Here is a 25,571-nt window from a genome sequence, read left to right as displayed (position 1 = left end):
GCCCAGCTCTGACACAGTCCCACTGCCTTGTTAAGTCAGTACAAGGCTGCCCAGCCGGCGTGGCTCAGTGGTTGAGCATCAATCTATGAACCAGGAGGTCAGGGTTTGATTCCCCATCAGGGCACATGCCCAGGTTTTGGACTCGATCCCCAATAGGGGGCATGCAGAAGGCAGCCGATCCATGATTCTCTCTCATCATTGATGTTTCTATCTCTCCCTCTCCCTTCCTCTCTGAAATCAGTAAAAATATATATTTTTAAAAACGCAAGTACCTGGCTGAGCCAGTGGGAAGCGAAGGAAGGCCTGGAAAGGAGGAGGTGAGAGAAGGCAAAGCCCTCCTGGTCCTGCTTCAAGTCCCAGGCGGGGCCAGCAGCCCTTCCCACAGCTGCTGCTGGCTCCAGCTGCCCAGGGCCCTGCGGGGCCCAGGTACGGCCGGGCCTGTGTTCTGGGTTCTAGTAAGAGGAGAGGAAGGAGAGAATGGCTGTCTGGCACGTCACCTGGCAGAGAGCAGTGGGTCCGTAGAGGTGAGGCTATGTCCACTGTGGGAAATAGTGAGAGAAATGGGGTGGGGGAGCCTATGTCCCATTGGGTGGCACATAACGGTCACATCCCATGGAGCCTCCCGGGGTAAAGGCACACTCTCCCCAGCAGGTTGCCTCCTCTGGGCACAGTCTGCCTCTGCCCTTGAGGCCCCATGTCTTCCACGGGGAGCTGGGCTCACAGGTGTGGCCCTTAACACCCGCCCTTGATCTGACCTGGCGTCACCGGAGGCTGTGCCATCCACTCAAGAGAGGCCACAGCCTGCCACCTCCTGGCCAGGTTCTTCCCTGGGGTCCAGGCACCCTCCCTAGGCTGCTGGGAGTGCAGGGGTGGGCAGGAACCCTTTGCACCTGTATGGAGATCGCTGTGTGAGTGTCACGTTTTTACACACACACACACACACACACACACACACACACACCGGGACAGTATTCCTGTGATTTATACAGACAACCTCATAAAAAGGCTCTTCCCCAACCTGCTCCGTCTCTGCCCTTCTCAAGCATGACCGGCTGGGCCAGGACCTGAGACCGAAGGGGACCCTCGCCTGGGGCTCCCACCCCAGCAGAGCCGCTGGCCTGCGTTCAGGAGAGCAAGGCCGCCCGGGGAGGCGCAGGGCCCGCTGTCATGGACCTGGGAGATCAGCTGATGTCTGAACACAGAGCTGCCAGCCCCAGGCTCCAGAGAGTTGGAAACACGGGTTGGCCAGGCGCCCACAGGACCCTCCCGCAGCTGAGATGGGAGGATCCCGGAGGCCAGAGTTCGCGCTTGGCTCTGCTACCCGCGTTGCCGGTTCCCTCCAGTGGACGCGGTGGTACCTGGCGTCCTGATCCCGCGGGCGGAGCGGGGCAGGGACGTCAGCTCCCTGGTCCCGCACCCGCCGGACCTCCCATCCTCTCCAACCGCCCTTCCCGCAGGCCCTGCGGCCGAGGTGCAGGCCTCCAGCCCGGGACACCGCCCCCATCCCGCTCCGGGAAGCGCCAAACGCGCTGCGCCCGGACCGCTAGCGCCACCCCCCTCCCCCCCGCCCCGCAGCCCCTCCATCCAGGCCCGGCTCCTCCTCCTACCCCAGGGGTTGGGGAGCCGGTTCCGGAAGCCCCGACGCCCCCGCCCAGGCCGCCGCGGAGCTTTGGAGAGGGCGGTCCGCGCCAGAGCGCGCCACGCGGGCCGAGCTTTCCGCCGGACCAGCGCCTCGGAGTCCCCCGCCTCGTCCGCGTCCTCACCGGTCCACGGGCCACTGCCGGCAGGAGCCCCCGCGCCGCACCCCGGATTCCTCCTGCGCCCCACCCCGGATTCCTCCTGCGCCCCACCCCGGAGACCCCGCGCCCCACCCCGGATTCGTCCCGCGCTCCACCCGGGAGCCCCCACGCCCCCTCCCCATCCACGCCCACCCGGCCCCCGCCCCCGGTCCCCCCGGCGTGCGCGCCATGGCGGCGGTGCGCGGGGCGCCCCTGCTGGCGCTACTGGCGCTGCTGGCGCTGTTGCCCGGGGGGCGCCCGCAGACGGTGCTGACCGATGACGAGATCGAGGAGTTCCTCGAGGGCTTCCTGTCGGAGCTGGAGCCCGGGCCGCGGGAGGACGAGGGCGGCCTGGAGCCACCGCCCCCTGAGCCCACCCTGCGCCTCCGCAAAGCCCAGGCGGGGGGCAAGGGGGCGCGCCCGAGGGTGGACGGCGAGGGTAAGTGCCCGCGCGGGGGTGCCCCTGGCGGGATGGGGGCCCGGGCACCCCGCGCCTCAGGTGGGACTGGCGGCCTCCTCAGGGCTGGCCGCTGTCCAGCCGCCTGGCGGGAGGAACAGTTCTGAAAAGCACGGGACTGCCCAGATGTCTGGGGACTCCGTGCCAGGCCAAGGCCAGCGCTGGCCCGTAGCCCTTTGGGCACCAGACGCATGCGGCAGGTCTGCTGCCCAGCAGCTCTGATGGGCCCAGCACCTCGCCCCCAGTTCCCAGCCACCCAGGGGCCAGGCCTGAGCCACAGGGCACTTGGCTGTCCCTCCCCAGTCTGCGCGGTGAAGCCCCTGCTGTCCCCGTGGGCCCCTCAGCCTCTAAGGCACACACTGCTCCTGTCACCGCAGCGTCCCAGGCTCAGCCGACCCTAGAGGGTGCCTGCACCCTCCTGCCTGCCATCCCCTCCCCCCCACTCGCCCACCCCACCCCAGCTGGGAGGCGGGGAAGACCCTCCCACAGGGCTCCCTGGGGGAACTCAGTCAGATGATGCATCCCCAAGGCATTCCTTTGGCCTCTTACGCAATCAGTGGTCGATAAATCTTAGCTGCTTGTGTGCCTTTGGGAGGGTGGCAAGGTCTTCCTTCCTGAGCTCAGCAGCCTCCACCCCCACTCTAACTCTTTCCCGGCTCCTGCCCTTGGGGGGGCGGGCGGTCCCGGGACCCTCTGTGCCTCCCCCACCTCCAGCTCACATTCCAGGCTTGGATGTTGCTGGGGGCAGCCCTGTTTCTCCCCAAAGTCTGCACTCTGTGCATTTTCCTGTGTTTCCGCCCCTTGCCCCCCAACCCCCTTTGAATTCTCAACAGCATACAGGCCCCTGCCCTGCCCCTTGCGGGTCCCTGTCCTCTGTGTGGCCCAGACCTCCTGTTGGTTATGGTTCCAACCACCGTTGGCCCGTACTTCTCATAGGGTGTTGCCATAGGTGCCCCTGAGAGCACTCCTGAGGCCCAGCAGTGCCCCCCATACCCACCGGGCCCTTTGCTTTGGCGGCAGTTGGCAGGGAGGAGACTGCCTCCCCCTTGAGACTGGGGTGCCCCCCCCGGCCCAGAGGGCTTAGTCACCTGGCACTATGTCCAGCACAGAACACCACTCACTGACTGGCCGAGGGGACATACTGGGAAGGTGGATTGTGACGGGTGGGAGGACGAGGGCCTGCTCATGGGAGCGGAGCCTTCACGGTGAGGGTGGGTGTGTGTGCCCTGAGCCAAGATGTGCTGACAGCAGTCTTGCAGACAGAACCCTGGGTTCCAAGGCCAGCTCTGTCATGGGGCAGGTGACGTCATCTCTCAGTTCCCTGACCTGGGAAATGGGGGGTAAACAGGAGCGTTAGGGTTGTGGGGGGGCCCAGGGGCACAGAGGGCTTCTCCGTTGATGGGCCCTACATCTGCATCTTGGTCAGCGCCTCCAGAAAAGACCAAAGACAAAGGGAAGAAAGGGAAGAAGGACAAAGGCCCCAAGGCGGTCAGGAAGCTGCTGGAGGGATCCCCCAGGCCACCCAAGGCCACCAAGAAGCCCAAGGAGAAGCCACCCAAAGCCACCAAGAAGCCCAAGGAGAAGCCACCCAAGGCCACCAAGAGGCCCAAGGAGAAGTCACCCAAGGCCACCAAGAGGCCCAAGGAGAAGCCACCCAAGGCCACCAAGAGGCCCCTGGCTGGGAAGAGGCCCCCAACCCCGACCCCCTCAGAAGCCCCATGGTGGCCACTGCCTCCTCCCCTCAGCCCCAGCCCCAAGGAGCTGCCGCAGGAGGAAGGTGTGTGTCAGCTCTTCTGGGTGGTGGGCTCTGCCCTGCTGGGCTGCAGGGAGCGGCGAGGGGTGAGGGGGTCCCTGGTGGGTCCTGGGCCCCTGCTTCCTGCAGACCCTCAGGGCCCCCGCAGTTGGAGTGGAGCTCCCTCAGGTGGTGGGTGGGGGCTTGGTGGCCTGGCTGGGGGTTTGCTCTCACTGTCCTGGGATCTGTCCCCTGGATCCCACTCGGAGCCACCCCTTCTGTGTTGCTGGGCTCCCCAGGTTACCACCCAGCAATCACCCTGGGAGTGCCAGCAGGGTGCTGAGGCCCCCTGGGAGGGAGGGAGGCCTCCGGGTGTCAGCAGGGCCCAGGAGCGACCCCTGGCCCCGCAGGCCTCTGTCTACTGCGCTGGTTTGTGTTGCAGGTGGGGCCTTCCAAGGTCCCTGGCCGGGTCCCGGAGGAGAGACCCCTGTGGAGCACCACCCTGGTGAGTGGGAGACCGACCACCTGGGCTGGTTGGGCTTCCAGGGGCCGGTAGGGGCTGCCAGTGTGCTTGTGTCTCCTCCCAGAGCCGGAGGAGGAGCTGGAGCAGGAGGCGGAGCAGCCCACCCTGGACTACAACGACCAGATAGAGAGGGAGGACTACGAGGACTGTGAGTAGGACCCCAGTTGTCCAGCCACCACTGGCCCCACCTCCCCATCCAGATCCAGACCTGGGGGTCCACGGATGATCCCCCTGGGGACCCCTCCCAGCCCTGTTGCCTCCCCCTGCTCAGCCCACCCTCTCCCCCAGTCGAGTACATCCGGCGCCAGAAGCAGCCCAGACCGCCCCCCAGCAGGAGGAGGCCCGAGAGGCCCTGGCTCGAGCACCCCGAGGAGAAGGCGGAGCCCCCGGGGCAGGGGGTCGAGGCCCCAGAGGAGAAGGAGAGGATCGGTAGGATGGGGCAGGGGGGCGGGGGCAGTCCTTCCAGGGGCTCTGTGCCCACGGCCTCCCCTCTCCACAGAGCCACCTGGGAAGCCCCTTCTGCCCCCCGACTATGGGGACGGCTACCTGATTCCTGACTATGACGACAGTGAGTGCCCGGGGCCAGCTTGGAGGCCGTGCCCCGACGTCCCCACGTGCCACCAGCCTTGCTGCCCTCATTCCTCTCCTTGCTCAGGCTGGGCCTCCCCTCGACACCTTCCTGGTTCCTGCCTCTGCTCTGCCTTCTGCTCCCACCTCTGCTCCCCGCTCTGCAACCCCTCCCTCCAGCTCCCTGTCCCCTGGGATGACTCCCCTCCCTGGCTGCAGGCCTAGCAGGTCCTTGTCCTTTCCCTGTCCCGTTAACCCTCCAACCCTTGGCCCGGCTCAGCCCTCGTGACTCACCCCTCCTGGTCACTGGTGCCACTGTCACTCAAGGCTCCCACTCCCTGCCCAGCCCAGCCCACCTTTCCCCAGGCCGAGCCCTGCTGGGTGGGGCTGCTGGCTTCCTGGGGTCTTCCGGCCCCACTTGAGCCCAGGTGGCCTCTCAGTCCAAGAGGACCTCCCCCTCCTCTGGGCCTGTGTGGATTCTTCAAGGCCCACTGACCCCACTTTCTCATCATCGCGGGCGCCCTGGGTGTAGCTGGGGGGCCCTGGGAGCAGCAGCTGGGGGGCCCTGGGTGTAGCTGGGGGGCCCTGGGAGCAGCAGCTGGGGGGCCCTGGGAGCAGCAGCTGGGGGGCTCTGGGAGCAGCTGGGGGGCCCTGGGAGCAGCTGGGGGGCCCTGGGAGCAGCAGCTGAGGGGCTCTGGGAGCAGCTGGGGGGCCCTGGGAGCAGCCGGGGGACCCTGGGAGCAGCAGCTGGCCATCTCAGCAGGGCTCTCCCTCCCCCAGTCGACTATTACTTCCGGCCTCCCAGCCCGCCGAAGCCTGCCTCTGAGCTGGAGACTGACGAAGAGAAGGAGGGGCTGAGTGAGTGGAATCAGGCTGCCCCCGCCCACCTCCCCCTGCCTCCCCCTACCTGCCCAGCTCAGCCTGCTGCCCCCACAAGCCCCGGGAAGCCTGGGGCTGAGGGACAGGTCCTCCCCTTCCACCTTCCAGGGAAACCCAAAAAGGAGGGCAGCAGCCCCAAGCAGGAGGAGACCGATGACAAGTGGACGCTGGAGAAAGGCAAGGACCACAAAGGTGTGTCTGGGGCTGGGGTTGGGCCCACACGGCCAGGTCTGGTGGCAGAACTCTGGACTCCTGGGTGCCCCAGGACCCTCGGCACCAAGTCCTCTCTTGTTGTCCTCAGGGCCCCGGAAGGTCGAGGAGGAAGAGTGGGCTCCAGCAGAGAAAATCAGTGAGTAAGGGGCCTGGGAGTGTGGGCGCAGGGTGTGCAGGGCGGGCCTGGGGCATGCGGCCCACCCAAGGGCACACGTAGGTCCCCAGCCTGGATTTCCTGCCAGCGCTCCGGGCCTCTAGAACCCTCTCTGCTCGTCAGTTCTTGGGGCCTGGAGTGGCTCTGCCCCGGGCCCAACCCCAGGGCACAGGCTCATGGCACAGGCAGGTGTGCAGACGCCCGTGTGGATGAGGCCTGGGGTGGCTGGGCCCTGGGGTGGCTGTCCCGTGACGTCCTGTGCACCACGGCCCTGGAGCAGGGCGTCATCAGCCTGTTCTCTGGGGAAGGCTGAGGCCAGGGAGGGGAGCACAGCCTGGGTGGAGCTTCCCTGACTGGCCCCCCGACATGAGGAGAGAGGGCTCTGGGGTCCAGTTCTGAGGCGGGTGGAGGGAGGAATGGAGCCGCGGGCCACCAGCCCGGGGTCTGTCCTCAGAGTGCCCCCCCATCGGGATGGAGTCGCACCGCATCGAGGACAACCAGATTCGAGCCTCCTCCATGCTGCGCCATGGCCTGGGCGCCCAGCGGGGCCGGCTCAACATGCAGGTGGGTGCTGGGAGGGGCCCCTCTCCTGGCCGGCCGGGCTCCTCCCCCCCACTCAGCCTCCTGCTGCCGGCAGGCGGGCGCTGTCGAGGACGACTACTACGACGGGGCGTGGTGCGCCGAGGACGATGCGCAGAACCAGTGGATCGAGGTGGACACCAGGAGGACCACCAGGTTCACAGGCGTCATCACTCAGGGCCGCGACTCCAGCGTCCAGTACGTTGCTCACAGGCGCTCGGGGGGTGGGGAGCCCCAGGCCCGCCTCAGTTCCACTCCAGACACTCCTGTGGGCCCCCCGGGCCTCAGCCCCCTCCTTGGCCATGCAGCGGGCACGGGAGCCACTCCTGATGCCAGGCAGCACCACACACCCCTGCCAGCTCTTAAGTGCTTGGGCCCAGGAGAGGGGCGTCAGCCATCTGACGGCCTAGGACCCAGGCTGGAGACCGGCCTTGCCCTGACCGCTGACCACTGTCGCTCTCCAGTGACGACTTTGTGACCTCCTTCTTCGTGGGCTTCAGCAATGACAGCCAGACATGGGTGATGTACACCAACGGCTACGAGGAAATGGTGGGTCCTTGAGCCCTCAGCTCGCTCCCAGCATCTGGGCCTCAGGTGGGCCCTGGCCCAGCATGGGGTGCTGCTCTGAGGCCTGCCTCTCCCCAGACCTTCCATGGGAATGTGGACAAGGACACGCCCGTTCTGAGCGAGCTCCCGGAGCCAGTGGTAGCCCGTTTCATCCGTGTGTACCCCCTCACCTGGAATGGCAGCCTGTGCATGCGCCTAGAGGTGCTGGGCTGCCCCGTGACCCGTGAGTGCCGGCGGGGGCAGGGGCTTGGAGGGGCGGCTGGGGGACTGGGGCTGGGCTGGCAGCTGACCAGCTCAGGGCCCTGCCTGTCCACCCTCTGCAGCTGTCCACAGCTACTATGCACAGAACGAGGTGGTCACCACCGATGACCTGGACTTCCGGCACCACAGCTACAAGGACATGCGCCAGGTAGGTGCTCGCCCAGGGCAGGGGGTCCTGTCCAGAGCTCAGGCTCCTGGCTCGCAGGGTCTTGTGTGGGAGCTCCATTCTGCTCCCCTCCCCAACATGGCCCCCGAGGGAGGTGGGCTGGCCCTCGCCTCGGGAAGGAGGAACCCCCCACCCCACACTAGCACCGAGGGCCGGGCTCTATCACGAGGCCTTCTCAGGGAGCAGACGGGCAATGCGGGGGCCATGGTCCCTGGGGAGGTGGGTGCTGGGCTGTGTGACGGGGTCCTCTCCCCTGCCAGCTGATGAAGGTGGTGAATGAGGAGTGCCCCACAATCACCCGCACGTACAGCCTGGGAAAAAGCTCACGCGGGCTCAAGATCTACGCCATGGAGATCTCCGACAACCCTGGGGACCATGAGCTGGGTGAGGCCTCCATAGCCCCTGAGGCCTGGCCCTCCCCAGAGCAGAGGCAAGGCCCTGGCACTACTGCTCACCTCTGCCTGCCCTCGGAACCCCTCTTGCTGGCCCTACAAGCCTCAGTTGCCCAGCCCTCGGAGTGAGGCCAGCTTGGTTCCTTCCTCAGCTGCCCACGCCCCCCTCGGTAGGCTGAGTGGTTGCTGAGGTCCTGCCCTTGCAGGGGAGCCGGAGTTCCGCTACACAGCCGGCATCCACGGCAACGAGGTCCTAGGCCGCGAGCTGCTACTGTTGCTCATGCAGTACCTGTGCCGCGAGTACCGCGACGGGAACCCCCGCGTGCGCAACCTGGTCCACGACACGCGCATCCACCTGGTGCCCTCGCTGAACCCCGATGGCTATGAGGTGGCAGCGCAGATGGTGGGTGCAGGGGGCAGGCGGGGGGTGGGGGCTGGGGGCAGGCTGGGTGGGCGGGGATGGCATGGGGCAAGTCTGGACCACCCAACTGCTGACACCCCCGCCCCCCGTAGGGTTCGGAGTTCGGGAACTGGGCACTGGGGCTGTGGACTGAGGAGGGCTTCGACATCTACGAGGACTTCCCGGATCTCAACTCTGTGCTCTGGGGAGCGGAGGAGAGGAAATGGGTCCCTTACCGGGTTCCCAACAACAACCTGCCCATCCCCGAACGCTACCTCTCCCCGGATGCCACGGTGAGGCCGCCGCCTGGCCAGTAGGGTCAGGGGAGCAGCCGGGGCCCTGGAGCTCCTGGCACTGACTGCAGGGCTTTGGGGGGACAGGAGGGGCAGGGCTGGTACGGGTCTCCATGGAGGGCGGTGGAAGCAATGGCCCGGACCTCACTTGGAGCCGCCCCCAGGTGTCCACGGAGGTCCGTGCCATCATCGCCTGGATGGAGAAGAACCCGTTCGTGCTGGGGGCGAACCTGAACGGCGGCGAGCGGCTGGTGTCCTACCCCTATGACATGGCGCGCACACCCAGCCAGGAGCAGCTGATGGCCGCGGCCCTGGCGGCCGCCCGCGGAGAGGACCAGGACGAGGTGTCTGAGGCCCAGGAGACCCCAGACCACGCCATCTTCCGCTGGCTGGCCATCTCCTTCGCCTCCACCCACCTCACCATGACCGAGCCCTACCGGGGAGGGTGCCAAGCGCAGGACCACACCGGGGGCACGGGCATCGTCAACGGGGCCAAGTGGAACCCCAGATCCGGGAGTGAGTCTATGGGGCGGGGCCGCGGCGGGGCGTGTGGGATGGGGTGAGGGTGACTGCGGCCGTCTGCTCCCACCAGCCATCAATGACTTCAGCTACCTGCACACCAACTGCCTGGAGCTCTCCATCTACCTGGGCTGCGACAAGTTCCCCCATGAGAGCGAGCTGCCCCGGGAGTGGGAGAACAACAAGGAAGCCCTGCTCACCTTCATGGAGCAGGTGGGGCTGGGGGGCGGGGCAGCACCGGGGAGGCCGGGAAGGACGGTGAGAGGGGCCTGGACAGGGCAGGGGCGCAGGCTGCAGGGTCAGCATGTGGACACCCAGCCTCACCCCTTCCTGCAGGTTCACCGCGGCATCAAGGGGGTGGTGACGGATGAACAGGGCGTCCCCATTGCCAATGCCACCATCTCTGTGAGTGGCATTAACCACGGTGTGAAGACAGGTACCTGCGTGCACTCCTCTCCCCCACTTCCCAAGGTGGGGGCCCGATCTGTGTTGGTCCCGCTCCTCGGGGTGCCTCCAGACGCTGGGGTCTGCCCAGCAGAGGGGCCTGGGGCCTGGGGCCTGGGCGGGGTGCCCTCCAGCAGCTGAACCCACCTTCCCCCCTGCAGCCCCTGGCGGCGATTACTGGCGCATCCTGAACCCCGGGGAGTACCGCGTGACGGCGCAGGCGGAGGGCTACACGCCCAGCGCCAAGACCTGCAACGTGGACTACGACATCGGGGCCACCCAGTGCAACTTCGTCCTGGCACGCTCCAACTGGAAGCGCATCCGGGAGATCCTGGCCATGAACGGGAACCGGCCCATCCCGCGCATCGACCCTTCGCGCCCTATGACCCCCCAGCAGCGACGCTTGCAGCAACGCCGCCTGCAGTACCGGCTGCGCATGCGTGAACAGATGCGGCTTCGCCGCCTCAATGCCACCGCGAGCCCGGCCACCACCCCGACGCTGCCCACCGTGCTGCTCCCCACCCCCTCCCTGGCCCCCACCTCCGTCCCCAACTCCACCCTGGGGCCCTGGGGCTTTCTGCCCGAGCCCACGGCCGACTGGGGGGAGTCAGAGACTGAGACCTACACGGAGGTGGTGACGGAATTGGGGACTGAGGAGTTTGAGACCGAGCTGGGGCCAGGGGAGGAGGAGGAGTGGGAAGAGGGGGAGGGGGGCGCAGGCCCAGGCGCGGGGCTCCCCTTCACCACGGTGGAGACCTACACAGTGAACTTCGGGGACTTCTGAGGACAGGTCTGAAACGCCGAGCCCATGCCAGGCCACGTTGCTGGGCCCGCTCGGCACCATCAGCACACCAAGGCCCCCTGCTGTGGCACACACGTGCCCGCCACCTCAGAGCCAGGTCTGCCAGGCGCCTGGACTGCCCTGGCCTCAGAGAGGTCGGACCCTGCGGGCGGAGCTGGGGGCGCGCCCAGGGCAGTCTTCTTAACTGCTGCCCAGGCCACACTAATAAACAAGCTCATGGCACAGGTGTCCCTGACCACGGGCCTGACCGGCTGGGGAAAGGGCAGGAGGCCCACTCGGTGTGGCTACCCCACAGGAGGGCGCGGGCGCAGCACAGGTCCACCCAGATCACCAGTTAGCCGTCAGGTTTATTTACAGACAAGCTGCTCCGTGCTGACCCAGCAGGGGCAGAGGCCGCCTCCACGACTCAGGGGCTCAGACCCAGGCCTCCCAGGGCGTCGTCCTCGGCGCCGAAGCCCGAGAAGCTGATGGGCTGGCAGACCAGGCTGCGCAGGTTCACCAGGCAGGCCGTCTGCGTGGCACTGAAGTCCGGCACAGCCACCAGCAGCACCGTCTGGTCCTCGGGGCCTGCAAACAAGACACGTGGGGACCCGCTTTAGGTTCTGGGTGAGCCCACCTCCAAGGGAAGCCACCACAAGACACGGGAGTCCCCATCCGCACGTGGGAGTGCTGACCGCACGGCTTCTCTGGGCAGAAATGGAAAGGGCCGAGGACACCCTAAAAGTCAAAGGCTAACGTGACGCCGACCAGAGGAGCCCTGACCTGGCCGTGGGCGCGGACAGTTCCAGCGCCCGGTCGGCACGCAGTCAGCCAGAGCCAGGTGGGCCTGGGCTCCCGATGAGAGTGAGTCCTTGTCCGAAGAGAAAGCTTACCTCGGATGATTTTGGAGCCAAAGCTGGGGGCATTGCCACAAAAGTAGACGTGCGGGCACTCCAGAAAGATGAATGGGTCGCTTTTGTAGAAAGGGTAGCAACCTAGAGAAGGGGGCTGACAGCTGAGTGCGGGGCAATTCTAGGGCCGCTCCCAGAACAGCATCGCACTCTGGGGCAAGGCCGGTGAGTGCAAATCCACGCAGGAACCCGCCGGGCATCACGGGGCCACCAGGCCTTCCCTGGTGTCTGGTCCCACCCACATAGCTGAGCCCGTGCATTACCCAGGGTGTCAGGGGCTGTGGGGCTGATGTGGCGGACACGCAGGGTCCACTCCAGGATCTCCAGGTGGTCCTCCATGCTGCTGTACCGGAAAATGTCACTCACGTTCTGTCCCGCTGTGCCCAGGAACCTGCAGGGCAAGGGGGTCTGACACCTGCACTCCTCCCACAGGCAGCCCGAGCTCACCAGGCGCACGTGGGGGTGTCCCCAGGCACCCTAGGAAAGGGGCCAATCGAGGTGGGCTCTCTGCAGTCCTGCACCCAACCCTCCCCTCCTGGTGCCACTGAGTCCAGAGGCCATGGGTCAGGCTGCAGTTGGGTTGTGCTGGCTACCTGACTCCATCGATGGTGGCCTGGTAGGGGTTGGTGACCAGCTGCAGCGTAGAGTAGGCGGTGGCCAGTGGGAACATGCAGGGGTGCAGGGGCTGCTGGGGGAGTGTGTAGTTTGTTGGGTCAAACTCGCCTGGCATCACGTCCACGGGTACCGAGGCCTAGAGGGCACAGGGCAGAGGAGCTTCAGGGCTGGCACCCACCATGCAGCCTGGAGCCCATCCAATGCCCTTCACCACCTGCCTCTTGGTGCCCGGCCGCAGCCTCAGTGTCCAATCCCGTCCCTGCCAGCCCCGGGTGCTCACACTCAGCTGCAGGAGGATCTCGTCCAGCATCTTGACGGCCTCCACACTGGCAGCCTGGGTTTTCTTGGTCAGGTACTTGGCCTGGGAGTAGAGCCATAGGCTGTGAGGCCCTGGGGAGTCTTAGATCAGAGGGTCACCTAGCGAACTCCTGGGGCACTGGGCTGGGAGCAGAGCAAAGCCCTCCCGCAGGGGGCAGAAGGCAGGGGCTGAGCCAGGACGGTCCCTGGGCAAAGGTGGCCCCGGCATCGCTGTTGGGCACTGCACACCAGAACTGCAAGACCCTGTGCCCGACGCAGGGAAGGAGGGGCTGCTGCAGGCAGGTGGCGCCCTACCTTGTTGATGGAATCTCTGCTCTGGGTGCTGTGGCTGAGGAGGTTCCCAGCGAGGATGACGCGGGACACGTGGGCGGCACTGCACTGCTCCCCCTCGTCCCCCAGCTGCCCCGTCACCACGTCCACCAGCAGCTGGGTGCCCAGCAGGCTCTCACCCCCGCCTCCACCCAGGCCCAGACCGGACACCAGCAGCACAAACCTGCAGCAGAAGTCAGGGTCCTCTGGGTGCCGTGGAAACAGGTGCCCCCCGCCCCCATCACCTTCACGGGTGAGCAGGAAGATGGAGCCCAGGGACCGAGATTCCCCTGGACCACTGCCCGGGACCCCAAGCACCTGCTCACCTGTCCAGGTCAAGGGGTGGTGCAGGCGTCTGAGGAGCCAGCCCTGCGAAGCAATGGTCCTCCACCACGAACTTGCCGTCGTCTCTCACAGAGCCCAGCACGGCCAGCACCGTCCCTGGGAGCAGCAGCGTCAGGCCCAGGAGGGGAGCCGAGGGCCACCTCCTCCAGCTCCCACACCGCACAGCCAGCCCCTTCTCCACCGTGATGGCGAGTTCCACTCAGGACCTGCGTCCCGGGACCACTGCCTCTGGGCAGAGGTGGGAACTGACCCCACCTGGGCCTCACCCATTGCCTGAGGCACAGGCCACCCCGCCCCACGCCCCACCTGTGACCAGCCTGGACACATCGATGGTGCCTTCCAGTCTGATTCGCTGCAACTCATCTTCCAGGACCAGCTCATCGTCTGGGTGGATGTACTTGCTCCGGGGGGGCTGGGGGAGCAGGTTGTGCTGGAAGGCAGAGGTGAGGGGTGGTTGGGCCAGAGTCCACCAGGGCTCCTGTGCTTGCTCACTGAGATGCCCCCCCACCCCCACCCCCCCGGCCCAGCCCCAAATCCTGGGGTCCAAGGCAAGTGGCCCACTGTCCCCAGGGACGTGTGCTCACCTCCTCGCTGACCTCCCGCAGGATGGAGGGCTGGAGCGGCATGGCCTTGAAGAGGGTCCCCACCACACAGCACTTCTCCTCGGGCTGCAGCTCACACAGCTTCTTCACCAGGACGCCACTGCCTGGGCACGAGACCTGAGCTCAGAGACCAGGCAGCCCTCCCGGCACCCCCACACGGCATGGAAACAGGCCTCCCAGAGCCCAGTCGCCCAGGGACCCTGCCTCTGCCGGGAGAGTGCACTGAGGGCAAAGACCCCCTAGACCTAAAGGATTGCTTGGCCCCAGGGGGACAGGGGACTCGGGATGTGGACGGGCCCTGGACGGGTCCGTCTGAGAAGCAGACATGCAGAGAGTGCGACGTCTGTGGTGACAGGGCCACAGCCTGGAGCACCAGCAGTCACGGAGCTGGAGGAGGTGGGAAGGACTCTCCCTGGAGCCTCTGAGGGGTGCAGCCCTGTGACACCTGCACCCCATACTGTAGAATAAATGTGCTTTAAGCTGCCCAGTTTCGGGCTCTGTTGTTACAGCAGCCACGGGCCCCTGACACAGGCTCTACCTCGTTGACACCGACATTAGAGCACTGGTTCTTAGAAGGATAGGTGTGCCAAGTCTCCACACAGCCCTGTCTGAAAAATATATCAAGTTCCTTTAAGAGTTTGGATTCTTCCGAGAGCTCCACGAATGCTTCATCCTCTGAAAACAGAGACACCGCCAAATCAAACCACATCCCCACGTACCCCGTCGGCTCCCTGTGGAGTCAGGCGCCCGGGGTCCTGGGACACCACGGGGACCATCAGGATGCACAGCACAGGCTGGTCCTCAGGGGGCGCAGGGAGGAAGAACACAGGTTCCGAAGGCCCCCGGATCTGTCAGCCCCCAGGCCTGGAGAGAAGGCCCACAGGAGGTGACGGGATCATGTGGCTGTGGGACCAGCCCCTTCCTCAGCCCGGCTGACTGCAGCATGAGCCCCTCCTGCCTGGAATAACCAAGAACAGACACCAGATCTCCCCGCGGAGTGGAGAAGAGTCGTTCAGAACAAGATGAGGAGGGCACCAACACCGGACACAAATGCCAGGCGCCAACAGGAACCACAGACCCCAAGGCCCCAACGTCGGAGCCGCATTCACCCCCAGGTGACGATGGCGAGCACTGTGCATGGAGCTCCCCAGCCCAACAGCCCCTCGTGCGGCTGAGGAAACCGAGGCACAGAGGCTCAGCAACATGTTCTGAGCACCAGGCAGAGCTCACAGCCACTGTGACAAGTGCCACACACGGCAACTAAGACAGACTATGGAGGAGGCCCTGGAGGCTGAGGTGGTCCCTTGAAGCACATGACATTCACACTGAGGTCCCGAGGGACTCTGGAGAGGAAGCAAGCGGGAGAGGGGAGAGCCACAGGCCAGAAAGGGCCGGCTTGTTCGGGAAGCAGGGGAATGGAGAGGCGCCTCCCGGCACAGGCTGAGCTCCGGAGAGGAGTCCTGGTCACACCGGAAGCTGCATGAAGGTGTTCGGGGTGAAGCCAGCATGACAGCCAGGCCCGTGAGGAGCAGTGCTGCCCCGCCGAGGCCCGGGCACTGTGGGCCACTGTCTGGGTTCCTGGCCCCAGACTGTGAGCAGGATGAGGTGGCTGTTCCATCTCTGGGGAGTTCTGTTAGCAGCAGTAGGGACTGGAAGAGAAACCTGGTACCAGAGAGGGCGCTGCTGTAAGGGATCTAAGAGGTCAGTGACATTGGGCCTGAGGGTGTGCCCAGGGCTCCCAGGAAAGTGAGGAGAAGGCCCCTGGGGGCCAGTGGAAGGAGACCCTTACTATTGGCAGAAGGTGAAAAACACTGCCTGCAGCAAAGAAAACAGAACGTCTTTAGTGAACGTGACCATCTAGCTGGGAGACGGGGCCCAGTGTCCTCTGGCTGCGCTGATAAAACCAGAGTCATCCAACTGGCCTGCGGGGTGGGCCTGGGCACCGTGCTTCCCAAAGCTTTCCTGGGGGGTCAGTGCGCAGCCAGCGCTGAGACCCCGCGCCAGGTGCCGCGGCAGTAAAAACGAGTAAGACAGGGTCTCACCGACACAATGTCAGCTTAGTAACATCAATAGGTTAATTAATTGAAAACTACATGGAAAGCCACTCCTCAGTGACAATGGATAATGCAGTATCTCCCAGAATTGGAAGGGGTGCAGGGGGGGCGGGGGGAGGGGGAGTCCTGGTTCACCACCAAGAATAACTTAACTGAAGGAGAGGCCACCAAGGAAGAAACGGGTAAAAAAAAAAAGCTTTGCACTGCCCAGGCCACGTACCCAGGAAAGAGAGACAACAGGCACGGAGGCCGGGCAGAGAGGTCGGAGGTCAGTGAAAACAGGCCTCCAGTGCAGTGGGCGCCTCCAAGGGAGGTGGGTGCTCCCTGCACTGAAGACAAGGAAGACCTGTCCCTATGCCAGTGCAAGACCAGTTACCATCCAACCAGGCCCTGCGGCCACTGGCCACTGACCACACCTCACGTGACACCTGACTTAACCCCTTCGGCACCTGAAGAAGACACTGAGCTGAAAGCAGGTGCTCCCCCCAGGCCAGGGAGAGGGGATACACGAAAGGCCCCAGTGCTGCCAGGTCTCAGGCTGGTGGGAGGAGGCGCCTCCCGCACTGGTCACTTACCCCACTGCTGCTGGGCCCGGCTCACCAGGAAGGGCCTCATCTGGAGGAGGCGGGTGGCATAGATGTGGGCATACTGCCGGCTGAAGCTGCGCTCCCCCAGCCGGAAGGGCTGGGAGGAGTTGGTGTAAGTCGCCACGGGCACTCGGGCAAAGGTGGCGTTGCTGGCTGACGGCGGGGACAGCAGCGTGTGTGCCCTCTGGGCGGCCTGCTGGGCAAACATGGTGTGCTCCCGGCCAAGGAGGTGGTCCCTGTAAGGACGCAGACGCACTCCTGCAACCCCTGCCCCGACAGCGGCCGCTCTCCGGGTGTCTGCACCCAGCTGACCATCGGGGCTGACCACCGGGCACCCACGGGCCTCGGGGATGGAGGGGAAGGCTGCAAGCCCACCAGAGGGCCGAGCTGCTGGGGAAACGCCTGTACTGGACACCAGTCTCCCCCTGCGCGCGCCCGGAGGGAGAAGAGGAAGGCTGCGCATTTCTCCGCCTGGAGCTCCAAGCCGCCCGTGTCCCCTGCCTGCCCCCACCTCCACCTGAGCAGCTCCCAGGGCTCAAGTCCACAGGCCCCAACGGGATCCTCCTCGGCCCGGCCAGCGCCAGCACCTGCTCCATCGCGGCCGGGGCCAGACAAGCCCGCCCCGTGAGCCGATCACCGTCCGATACAGCAGGCGTCCGCCCTGTGCTCAGAGCTCGCACAGCCTTCCCATGGCACGGAGTGAACCCCAACCCTACAAGGGCCTGTGAGATCTGCCCCGCCCTCGGCCCCCCACGGCCCGCACGAGGGGCTCCGCACTCCCTCGTCGTGGCTCACATCCGCCTCCTCCTGCCCCACGCTCCCTGCGCTTCTGCTTCTCCGTGTCCTGGCAGCTACCTCCTAACGCGGCGCATCCAAAGTTTCCTCTGCGTCCTGCGCGGGGACTGCACGGTGCACGCCGGACCCTCCCGGCCGCAGCCCCAGCCCCAGCCCGACCGTCTGCAGGCGCCCGAGCCCCAGGGCGGCCCCGCGCCCGCTCGAGGGGAACAGCGGAGACCCGCTCAGAGCCCGCGAGATGCCCCTCAGCCCCCGGCCCAGGCGCCCCCACGCCGCCGGGACCACCCCGGACGCCTCTCACCTCGCCGCGCGCCCGGGCCCGCCCAGCCCCGCATCCCGCCAATCGCCGGGCGCCTCGCTCTGTCCATCACCACGGGGCCCGCCCAGCGCGCGCACCGCCTCCGCCAATCTGAGCGCCCCGCCCGCCCAGCGCCGCATCCCGCCAATCGCCGGGCGCTTCGCCCTGTCCATCACCACGGGGCCCGCCCACCGCCGTGCGCCGTTACCCGCCAACCGCGCGCCCCGCCCGCCACCATCGCAACCCTCCAATCCGCGCACGCCCCGCCCCACCCGTGGCAGAGCGCCCGGTCTCCGGTGGCTGCGCGTGCGCGGAGTCACGCTCCTGTTCACCGGGCCACGCGGGGCGGGGCTTGCGTCATGGGACCCGTGTGCGCGTGCGGGCGCCGCGCCATCCAGACGGGACCCTCCTAAGAGGCAGGTCCCCGAGATCCTGGTCCCTTCGGGGTAGTTGGCGCCCCTCGCGCGGCCCCAGGACCTGCCAGTCGCCAGACTCTGCGGCGGCCGCCCGTGCTGACCACAGGGTAGGCGCACCGAGTCCGCAGACTGCATCCTCCGGGGGAGCGGGCGATGGGAGGCCCTCCGCACGGGCCACGGCCTGCCAGCCTCCATGCAGCGCGGCTCAGTCCGGTCCACCGGCTTCCCGCCCGCCAGCGCCCTCCCCAGCCGCCCCATTGCGGGTGCCCTCCCGCATCTCACGCTCCCGGGAAGCCTCACGCCGCTCCCACCACGCCCCCTGCTCTTCCCTGGTCCTGTCCCCACGACAGAGTGGACAGTGCTAAGGGGTGACACACACAGTCCTCGCTGGAGACCTGCCTGCGTTCTCCGTTCTTGGCACGTTAATCCATCTCCGTTCTTGGCACGTTAATCCATCTAATCCCCAAATAAGCCTTTGACGGTGAGGCACAGAGAAGTCGCTCAGCTAGTGAGTGACAGCTGGACCCACCCCAAGGCAGCCTAGCGTAGGGGTGCTGGGCCTCCCGAGAACAGGGCCCCCCAAGGTCAGCTGACCACCGCTCTCGTCGTGACACTTCACAAGGCGTCTGCCAAGCTGCCCTGCAGACTGAAGGAGCCTGCCTTCGGGGGCATGTGGGAGGGTCCCAGGGGAGCTGGTATTTTTGAATGAGTATTTTTAGGGGAGCAGGCAGTGTGCTAAGTGTCTTAAGAGCATGATGTCATTGGATGTTCCCATAGCCCAGCGAGGCAGGTACTGTGACCAGTGCTGTTTTACAGAATGATTCATGGTGCACGTGGCACAGCCAGGAAGCAGGCCCTCCTGGAAACTGCACGTGGCCCGTGTTGGGCACACGCCACAGGAGGATGCTGGGGGTGGGGTGGGCAGGGACCGATCAGTGGTGCCCCACCGCTGGGGGCTACACCACGCCTCCCCTCACCCCCTCTCCTTGCTGGGGGCAGGGATGGAAAGTCCGAGCGCTGCCTTTCCCAGTCTCCTGGCCGCCATGTGTGGTGTGAGATCAGATCTGGCAGAGACTTTGGAGCGTCTGGCAGGGCCGGGGTCTGGACTTCTGAGAAGTAGGCGTGTGTGGTCAAAGGGAGGGTGCAGCTGGCTGCCCCTCCACCATCTCTCTGCTGCGTCCTGGAACACGGGATGCAGCCAGACCAAGCCCAGCAACCGCTGACTTCTTATTTCATAGCAAAAAAGTGAACCCCATTTGCTCTCTCCCCGTTGGGTTTTCTGAACACGAGACCAACGATGTTCTTAAATGAAACATGTAGGTACGTACAGGGGGCAAGGCTCCCAGTGCACCCCTCAAAATAAGTGCAAGGGCTGGTGGGTCTTCCTCGATGTTTTATTGTGGTAAAAGTATATATAGTGTAAGAGTTACCATTTTACAAAGATACAGCCCTGAAGGAACACGGCCAGGAGGTCTGGCCCTCCCCCTGTCTGGCCCTTGGTCTTGGGCCAGTGCCTCGTCCCCACAGACCTGCCGCCTGTGCTGTGTCCCTCTGGGAGCAGTGACCACCCCGTGCAGTCTGTCACCTGTGGCCCCAGGCAGGGGCCCCAGCTCTCAAGGCTGCCACTGCTTGACCCTGTGGGTGTTTTGGGGAGGGGGATCCGGATGGGGGTTGGCTGTGACCGTTGAGAAGGGGGGAGCAGGATGCTTGGCGGGTCCTGGGAGAAGGAGAGTGGGTGTTGCTGACGCCAGAGCGGGCAGGCAGGGCTGATAAGGTTCTATTTTGGAGCCAAGTGGCTCTCGCGTCGTCAGCCTGTCCCTGTGGGGATGCTCCACAGACAGCAGGGGGGCCGGTGGGAGGTCAGGGCTGTTTCAGCTCCTGGGGTGCAGAGAGGCACTGAAAGACAAAGGCGGTGGGGAGGGAGGGGGCAGATGGAAGGGCAGCCGGCAGAGGAAGTCCCGTCCCTAAGGCTGCAGCCACCCCTCCTGCCCTTGCCTCTGTGCTGGCTCCGACCCTCCCACATGCCCCCGAAGGGCAGGCTCCTTCAGTCTGCAGGGCAGCTTGGCAGACGCCTTGTGAATTGTCACGGCGAGAGCGGTGGTCAGCTGACCTTGGGGGGCCCTGTTCTCAGGAGGCCCAGCACCCCTACGCTAGGCTGCCTTGGGGTGGGTCCAGCTGTCACTCACTAGCTGAGCGACTTCTCTGTGCCTCACCGTCAAGGAGTCTAGAGTCCTGACACCCCTCATCACTCACTAGGCTGCTCTGTTCTACGGGACACAGCACCCCTCCTGCGCCAAGGTTTCCCCTCCCCACTCCGGGTGGTGCACCCACGGCTGTGGCTCCAGGGGCTTTGCCACCTCAGGGTGGGCGAAAGTCTTCCAGCTGCACCCCATCTATCCGAAGGTCCCTCATCTGCACCCCATCTACCCGAAGGTCCCTCATCTGCACATTTAGTCAGAAAAAATGAAGCCAAGTGCTGTGGCAGCCCTGCCTGTGGCGGTGCCTGGTCCCGAGCTAAGTCAGTGTCCAGGGGGGACTCTGGGCCGGGTGGGGATCACCTGTCAGGTGGGCGACTCCACACCACACCTGGAGGCTCAGGGAGACCCAGCTGCTGTCAACATGCAGCCCAGCTTCCCCTTCACGAGGAGGAAGCCGAGTCGCCGAGAGGAAGCTGGCATCCTTCAAGCTCACTGGGACAGTGAGTGGTCTGACCCCCAGGCAGCTCCAGGTCTCTGAGGGCCTCCCCCAGCTCATGCCCTTCTGCATCTCCACACCCCATCCTCTGACCAGAGCGACCAGAAGTGTCTGCAAGGCTCCCAGCAGAGGCAGGGGAGTGGGTTTGACCCATTACTTACTAGTCTCTCCTGCATTGCTGCTGAGTAAAATCCAGCCAAGTGCCTGCACTGCCATCTCTGGGGCCCTCCCACCCAAACTGGGGGATTTGGCCTTAGCCCATGTGGGAGCCAGTCTGCACTCAGGGTGAGCTGTGTGGGGCGCGTGGGTGGGTGGGTGGGGTGGGGTGTGGGAACAGGACAGCCGCCAGGAGGAGGATGCAGCTAAGAGCCCATCTTCACCTTTGTCAGTGGAGTTAACACGTCTAAAGAAGGTGCACCCTGCCAGAGGTGGGGTGGGGGCAGGGCAGGGACTGGGGCCCTGGCTGGGGGCTCAGGGGTTTTGGGATAAATTCTGAAAATACCACAAACGGGGGCCGGACACTCACTGACTGAGGCCCCTGATCCCTGTCCCCTGGGGTGCGGCTGGGGCTCAGTGGGAGGGAGCTTTAGGCTTTGCTGGGAAGCTAATCGACATGGAAAGAAAACAGATTTCTTGTTAATGAGCATTCAGCTGGACGGGTGCTCCTCAAAGCCGGGGAGGAGTCAGGCACCTCCATCACGTTCTCAGAAGAACCAACCGGGCCTGGTCCTGCAGAGACTCCCCACAGACCTGCCTGCTCCTGTCCTCTCCCCTGGCCTGGCTCTTCGCCTTAACCGAGAGGAAAATCTCTTCTCACACCTTTGCCCCTGGAAGTGGGCTCGGGCCTGAGTCAGGCTCCTGCCTCCCAGAAGCTGGGAGCTGGGCGTGACCTTTCAGAGCCATGGCCCGGCCCCTGGGAGCTGTCTTGGGCTGTAAAACTTGCAAGGGACGGGAAAGATCCTGGGATTACAAGTTTCCTGAGGGAAATGCCCCAGAAACGGGCTTCCCTTTCTGCACCAGGAGTGCTAGCCTCTTCCCATTTCTGGGCACCTCTGGCGGCACAGCAGGCCTGTTTCCTGGGCCTCGAGCTTCTGCGTGTCCAGCAGCCCCGAGTGAGGCTGTGCTGCCTCTGGGGACCCCCGGCCTCTGCATCTGGGTCTGCAGGGGGTGGGGGTGGGCAGCAGGGTTTAGGGTGGAGCTGGGACGGACGGCGGTCCTCTGCAAGCCCTCGGACTGAATGTGAGCCCCTGCGGAGGAGGAGGCAGGGGCCAAGAGCCCACAGGAGCTGGGGCGGGCACCTGGACACAGTCCCAGGGAGGGCCACAGGCTGGGACACCTGCTCAGGGGCCCTAAGGGAGTGGGGGGGGGGGGGTCTCTGGACCAGGACTTTTATGATCACGGATGAGCAATAGTCAGATAACTGCCACGCTCAGTGTCAGTGTAGTAACTAAAATGACCAAGTCCCAGATAAAGCTCTAAACTGAGCACCTCTGGCAGCCACTTTAAAGATCCACCTACAACGTCCACCTGACTGGCAGGTCCTGCAGCTCCCTTCTCCAGGAGGCCAGGGTCAAGGCTCCACTGTTCATCCGACTCCCTCGTACTCCCAGTCAGAGAGCCCCAACAATTAAACTGGTGTGGAGAGGAAGGGGGGTGGGGGTTGAGGGGAAGAGATCATGTGCTCTGTTCAACCTGGTGTGAAAGGACGGTGGGTGTGTCCCTGCGTTGTCTCTTTTCTTATTGTTTCTTTAATAAATGGGATGAGAGGGGAAAACAACAAAAACTGAGCACCTCTCCCCACAAAAACGCTTCCCTCCAGGACGGGGGTGAGGTCAGCCCTGCGGGGGGAGGGGTCTTGGGGGGCGGAGGCCGGCTCAGCTGTCCTGTCCGCACCAGGACTCGGTGCCCACTGCCCCCTCCCCCAGGGGCCCTCGGGAGGTCCCTGCTCTCCAGCACCCAGATGGGACACGTCCCCGTGAAGCCCCCGTGGTGAGGAGAGGTGGGCGGTGGGACACTGCCGGCCTCTGTGGAAAGCCCCTCCCTCCGCAGCCACCTGACCCTGAACCCTGAGCCTGCAGCTGGGCCCCAGCATTTCCCCTGAGGGTCCCCGAGCCCCTCCTCGGGTCATGGTGCCGCACCTGCACGTCCAAGTCAAGTCTGGTGTGTTTTCAAATGGGCTCCTCAGGGCCTTCCACGCGCCCAGCACCCCCCACGCGTGTGCAGAGATGTCCTGGCCGTGTGCTCCGTGGTCCCCGAAGGGCAGAGCGGGCGGAACTTCTGAGCACCGGTGGGCTCAGGGCCCAGGGCAGGGGTGGGGAGCCTTTTCTCTGCCAAGGGCCATGTGGATGTCTATACCATCATTCGAGGGCCACACAGAATTACCCACTTAAAAATTAGGCGGCTCCTTTTGGTCAAACATTTAATTAACTCACCCCAAGGCCTTGGCAGAGCCAGACCAGGTGGTTTCGTGGGCCTTCCACAGCCTGCAGGCTGACGCTCCCCACCCGTCCTAGAGGCTGGCCTCTGGCAGGATGCCACCCTCTCAGGCCTCAGTGTCCCCATCTGTAAACTGGGCAGTGTGGGAAGAACTGAGGGGCTGGTGGTCCCTGCATCCGGCCCTCGGCGCCCCTCCCTCCCCCTCCCGCATGCGCGCGCGCGCGCACACACACACACACACACACCCCTATCACAGAGAGGCCACCACACGGAGCTCCTGGGAAATGGCGTTTATTGAGGTGCCAGAGCGTGGCCCGAGCCTCGCTGCAGCCTCCGTCACTCCTCTTTCTCGTCCCCGTGGGTGATGATGTAGCACAGGGACTTGTAGTCGATGTCCCCAGCCAGGTCCACAGGCGTCAGGGCGAACATCTGCTCCACCTGCAGAGGGGGGCAGTGAGAGGCAGCCGGCGAGGGAGGAGGGTATGCCTTGGTCCTCCGCCTTTGCAGGCCCAAACCAAAACTCTGAGGTAACATTTCCTGTTGTCTGACTTTGGGCAGCCTGGGGAGAGGGTGGGCCCCTAAGGGGCCATGGGTCAAATAGTCCCCTCTGGCCCCAGACACCCCTCTCTGTGCCACCTTCACCCCCAGTGAGCCCTCCTCCAGACACTGCAGGTGCCCCTGCCCCCCCCCCGCCCCCAGCCCCCTGCACACCCTCTCCCTGTGGACTACACAATCTTCACCCTCCGGGTCTCCACAGGGATGGCATCTCCTCTGGAGAGCTGGGCTCCAAGGCCAGGCGCCCCTAAGGCTCCCCAGTGCCCCTGGGGTGATCCCCACGAAGGAGCCGGCGTCCTCACCTCGGCCTGAGAGAACTTGTCTGCCTGGGTCAGGAGCAGCTGCTTGAACCTGGGGGAGTGAGGAGCAGTGGGAGCCTGGGGGTGGCCGCATGAGTCAGGGATGAGGCCCCCGTGGTCCAGAGAGCAGAGAGGGCTCCATTAAGGGCGGTCCCCCTCCAGGGGCCTCCCCACAGCCTGGCCAGCTCCCACTTACTCGTCCTTGCTCACCACGCCCTTGCCACTGGGGTCGAACATCCGGAAGGCGCTCAGGATGGCTTCCTCGGGGTCTGTTCCTGGGAGGCCGAGGGGCCGGGTGAGCACCCATGGCCCAGCCTCCAGGTTCACCCAGGAGGAACCCAGGGTGCAGGGAGCCCTCCACACCCCAGAAGAGGTGGAAAGGTGTCTCCGGTTACAGAGTGTCCCCGAGGCCCAGACAGGCCAAGAGGGAAGCCCTAAGGTGGACAGGTCTGGAGGGAGATTGGCATTTGGGAGCAGAGACTGAAGACACATTGGGTCTGGGTGGGGTCCAGGCGGGATGCGGAGGGCGGGGCGTTCAAGCTCACTGCCCTCCGGGGGATCCCGACCTGCGCTGCTCACCATTGAGCTTCTCTCCGAAGAGCGTGAGGAAGACGGTGAAGTTGATGGGGCCCTTCCCCTCCTGCAGCATAGCATCCAGCTCCTCGTCCGGGACACTCACCTTCCCTGGGTGGGGGGCAGAGGTGGCTACAGGGACCCAGGCTGCCCTCCCCTCCTTCCAGCCAGAGGTGGAGAGCCAGAGGCAGCTGGGGTGGGGGAGGTGGGGAGTGCAGGGAGGAGGAGGCCTGTCCCCCCTCAGCGGGCTCCCAGAGTGAGCAGGGGGCTCATGGTGGGAGGGGGTGTGCTCACCCAGCTGGGAGTAGGTTTCCCGAAGGTCCGACTTGCAGATGATGCCGTCACGGTTCTGGTCAATGCAGCTGAAGGCCTGGGGTGGGGGCCACAGTCTCCAGTTGGGAGCAGCCCCCACCCCAGTGAGGGAGGCAGGGAGGGAGTGCTGGGTGTGGGAAGAGCAGGGCCAGGGGCCAGGACCACCTCCAGGGAAGGGGTGCGGGGGCAGGTGCTGGGGCGGGGCACTCACCTCCTTGAACTCCTGGATCTGGGCCTGCTCGAACATAGAAAAGACGTTGGAAGAGCCTCGTTGGGCCTGCTTGGTGGCCGCGGCCTTGCCCCGGGTCCCCGCCTTCTTGCTGGCCTGCAACATTGTGGGTGGGGAGGGGTCCTCTCCAGGGCTCCCCCAAGATGCCCCATGCACACCCCAGAGCCTTCCCAGGAGAGCTGGGGTCAGGGTCCTCTCCCCTCCCCTGGAGGCACAGAAGCCGCTGCCCTGCTCTCCCACCCCAAGGACAGCCCCAGGGTGCCACTGCCCTTGCCCCACCCTGGCCCTCACCATCCTCTCTCAGTGGCAGCCTGGTGGCCGAGGGGCCCGCAGCCTCCCTTATGTCTCAGCCTTATCACCTGCAGCACCAAATAAGGAGAGGAGGAGAGGACAGACCCAAACTTGGCAGCCCCTGCCTGGGCTCGGGGAGGACAGGGCCCCAGATTCCAGCCGCATTCCAGTGACCCTCAGGCCCCTGACATGTAACACCCGGGTGTCCACCATCCGGGAGGCGTGGG

At 65.2% G+C, this 25,571-nt stretch overlaps 3 protein-coding genes across 6 annotated transcripts; 1 reads left to right on the top strand and 2 right to left on the bottom strand.

The window, feature by feature from the left end:
- Positions 1-1,877: 1,877 nt before the first annotated feature.
- Positions 1,878-10,948, top strand: AEBP1 (AE binding protein 1). 2 transcript variants are annotated; one of them, XM_070424908.1, is made up of 21 exons: positions 1,878-2,217; positions 3,671-4,012; positions 4,410-4,472; positions 4,555-4,638; positions 4,779-4,919; positions 4,990-5,058; positions 5,838-5,915; positions 6,045-6,128; positions 6,238-6,285; positions 6,758-6,867; positions 6,941-7,080; positions 7,347-7,431; positions 7,528-7,672; positions 7,773-7,858; positions 8,137-8,260; positions 8,475-8,671; positions 8,782-8,961; positions 9,126-9,477; positions 9,554-9,693; positions 9,817-9,916; positions 10,086-10,948. In XM_070424908.1, the coding sequence occupies exons 1-21, from the start codon at positions 1,968-1,970 to the stop codon at positions 10,706-10,708; spliced, it is 3,441 nt and encodes a 1,146-aa protein (XP_070281009.1). In that variant the 5' UTR covers positions 1,878-1,967; the 3' UTR covers positions 10,709-10,948. The 2 variants fall into 2 exon arrangements, with proteins under 2 accessions (XP_070281009.1, XP_070281008.1); XM_070424907.1 differs by having other exon boundaries at positions 1,879-2,217; positions 3,662-4,012.
- A 107-nt stretch (positions 10,949-11,055) lies between these two features.
- Positions 11,056-17,562, bottom strand: POLD2 (DNA polymerase delta 2, accessory subunit). 3 transcript variants are annotated; one of them, XM_070424906.1, is made up of 11 exons: positions 17,543-17,562; positions 16,435-16,682; positions 13,788-13,909; positions 13,510-13,633; positions 13,185-13,299; positions 12,844-13,042; positions 12,512-12,592; positions 12,210-12,367; positions 11,880-12,007; positions 11,599-11,700; positions 11,056-11,293 (listed from the first exon to the last, which is right to left on the bottom strand). In XM_070424906.1, the coding sequence occupies exons 2-11, from the start codon at positions 16,652-16,654 to the stop codon at positions 11,133-11,135; spliced, it is 1,410 nt and encodes a 469-aa protein (XP_070281007.1). In that variant the 5' UTR covers positions 16,655-16,682; positions 17,543-17,562; the 3' UTR covers positions 11,056-11,132. The 3 variants fall into 3 exon arrangements, with proteins under 3 accessions (XP_070281007.1, XP_070281005.1, XP_070281004.1); XM_070424904.1 differs by lacking the exon at positions 17,543-17,562 and adding an exon at positions 17,242-17,517; XM_070424903.1 differs by lacking the exon at positions 17,543-17,562 and adding an exon at positions 17,302-17,517.
- Positions 17,563-23,360: 5,798 nt separating this feature from the next.
- MYL7 (myosin light chain 7) lies at positions 23,361-25,419 on the bottom strand. The gene is made up of 7 exons (XM_070425243.1): positions 25,345-25,419; positions 25,036-25,149; positions 24,807-24,882; positions 24,519-24,623; positions 24,136-24,214; positions 23,943-23,991; positions 23,361-23,523 (listed from the first exon to the last, which is right to left on the bottom strand). Exons 1-7 carry the CDS (start codon positions 25,345-25,347, stop codon positions 23,422-23,424), a joined length of 528 nt encoding a protein of 175 aa, XP_070281344.1. The 5' UTR covers positions 25,348-25,419; the 3' UTR covers positions 23,361-23,421.
- Between the last annotated feature and the right edge of the window lie 152 nt (positions 25,420-25,571).

The sequence above is a fragment of the Myotis yumanensis genome, unplaced genomic scaffold (genome assembly GCF_028538775.1).
Source record: "Myotis yumanensis isolate MYYU_CA2020_CCGP unplaced genomic scaffold, mMyoYum1.0.hap1 SCAF_9, whole genome shotgun sequence".
Lineage (NCBI taxonomy): Eukaryota > Metazoa > Chordata > Mammalia > Chiroptera > Vespertilionidae > Myotis > Myotis yumanensis.
This window is presented reverse-complemented; position numbering and strand designations above follow the sequence as displayed.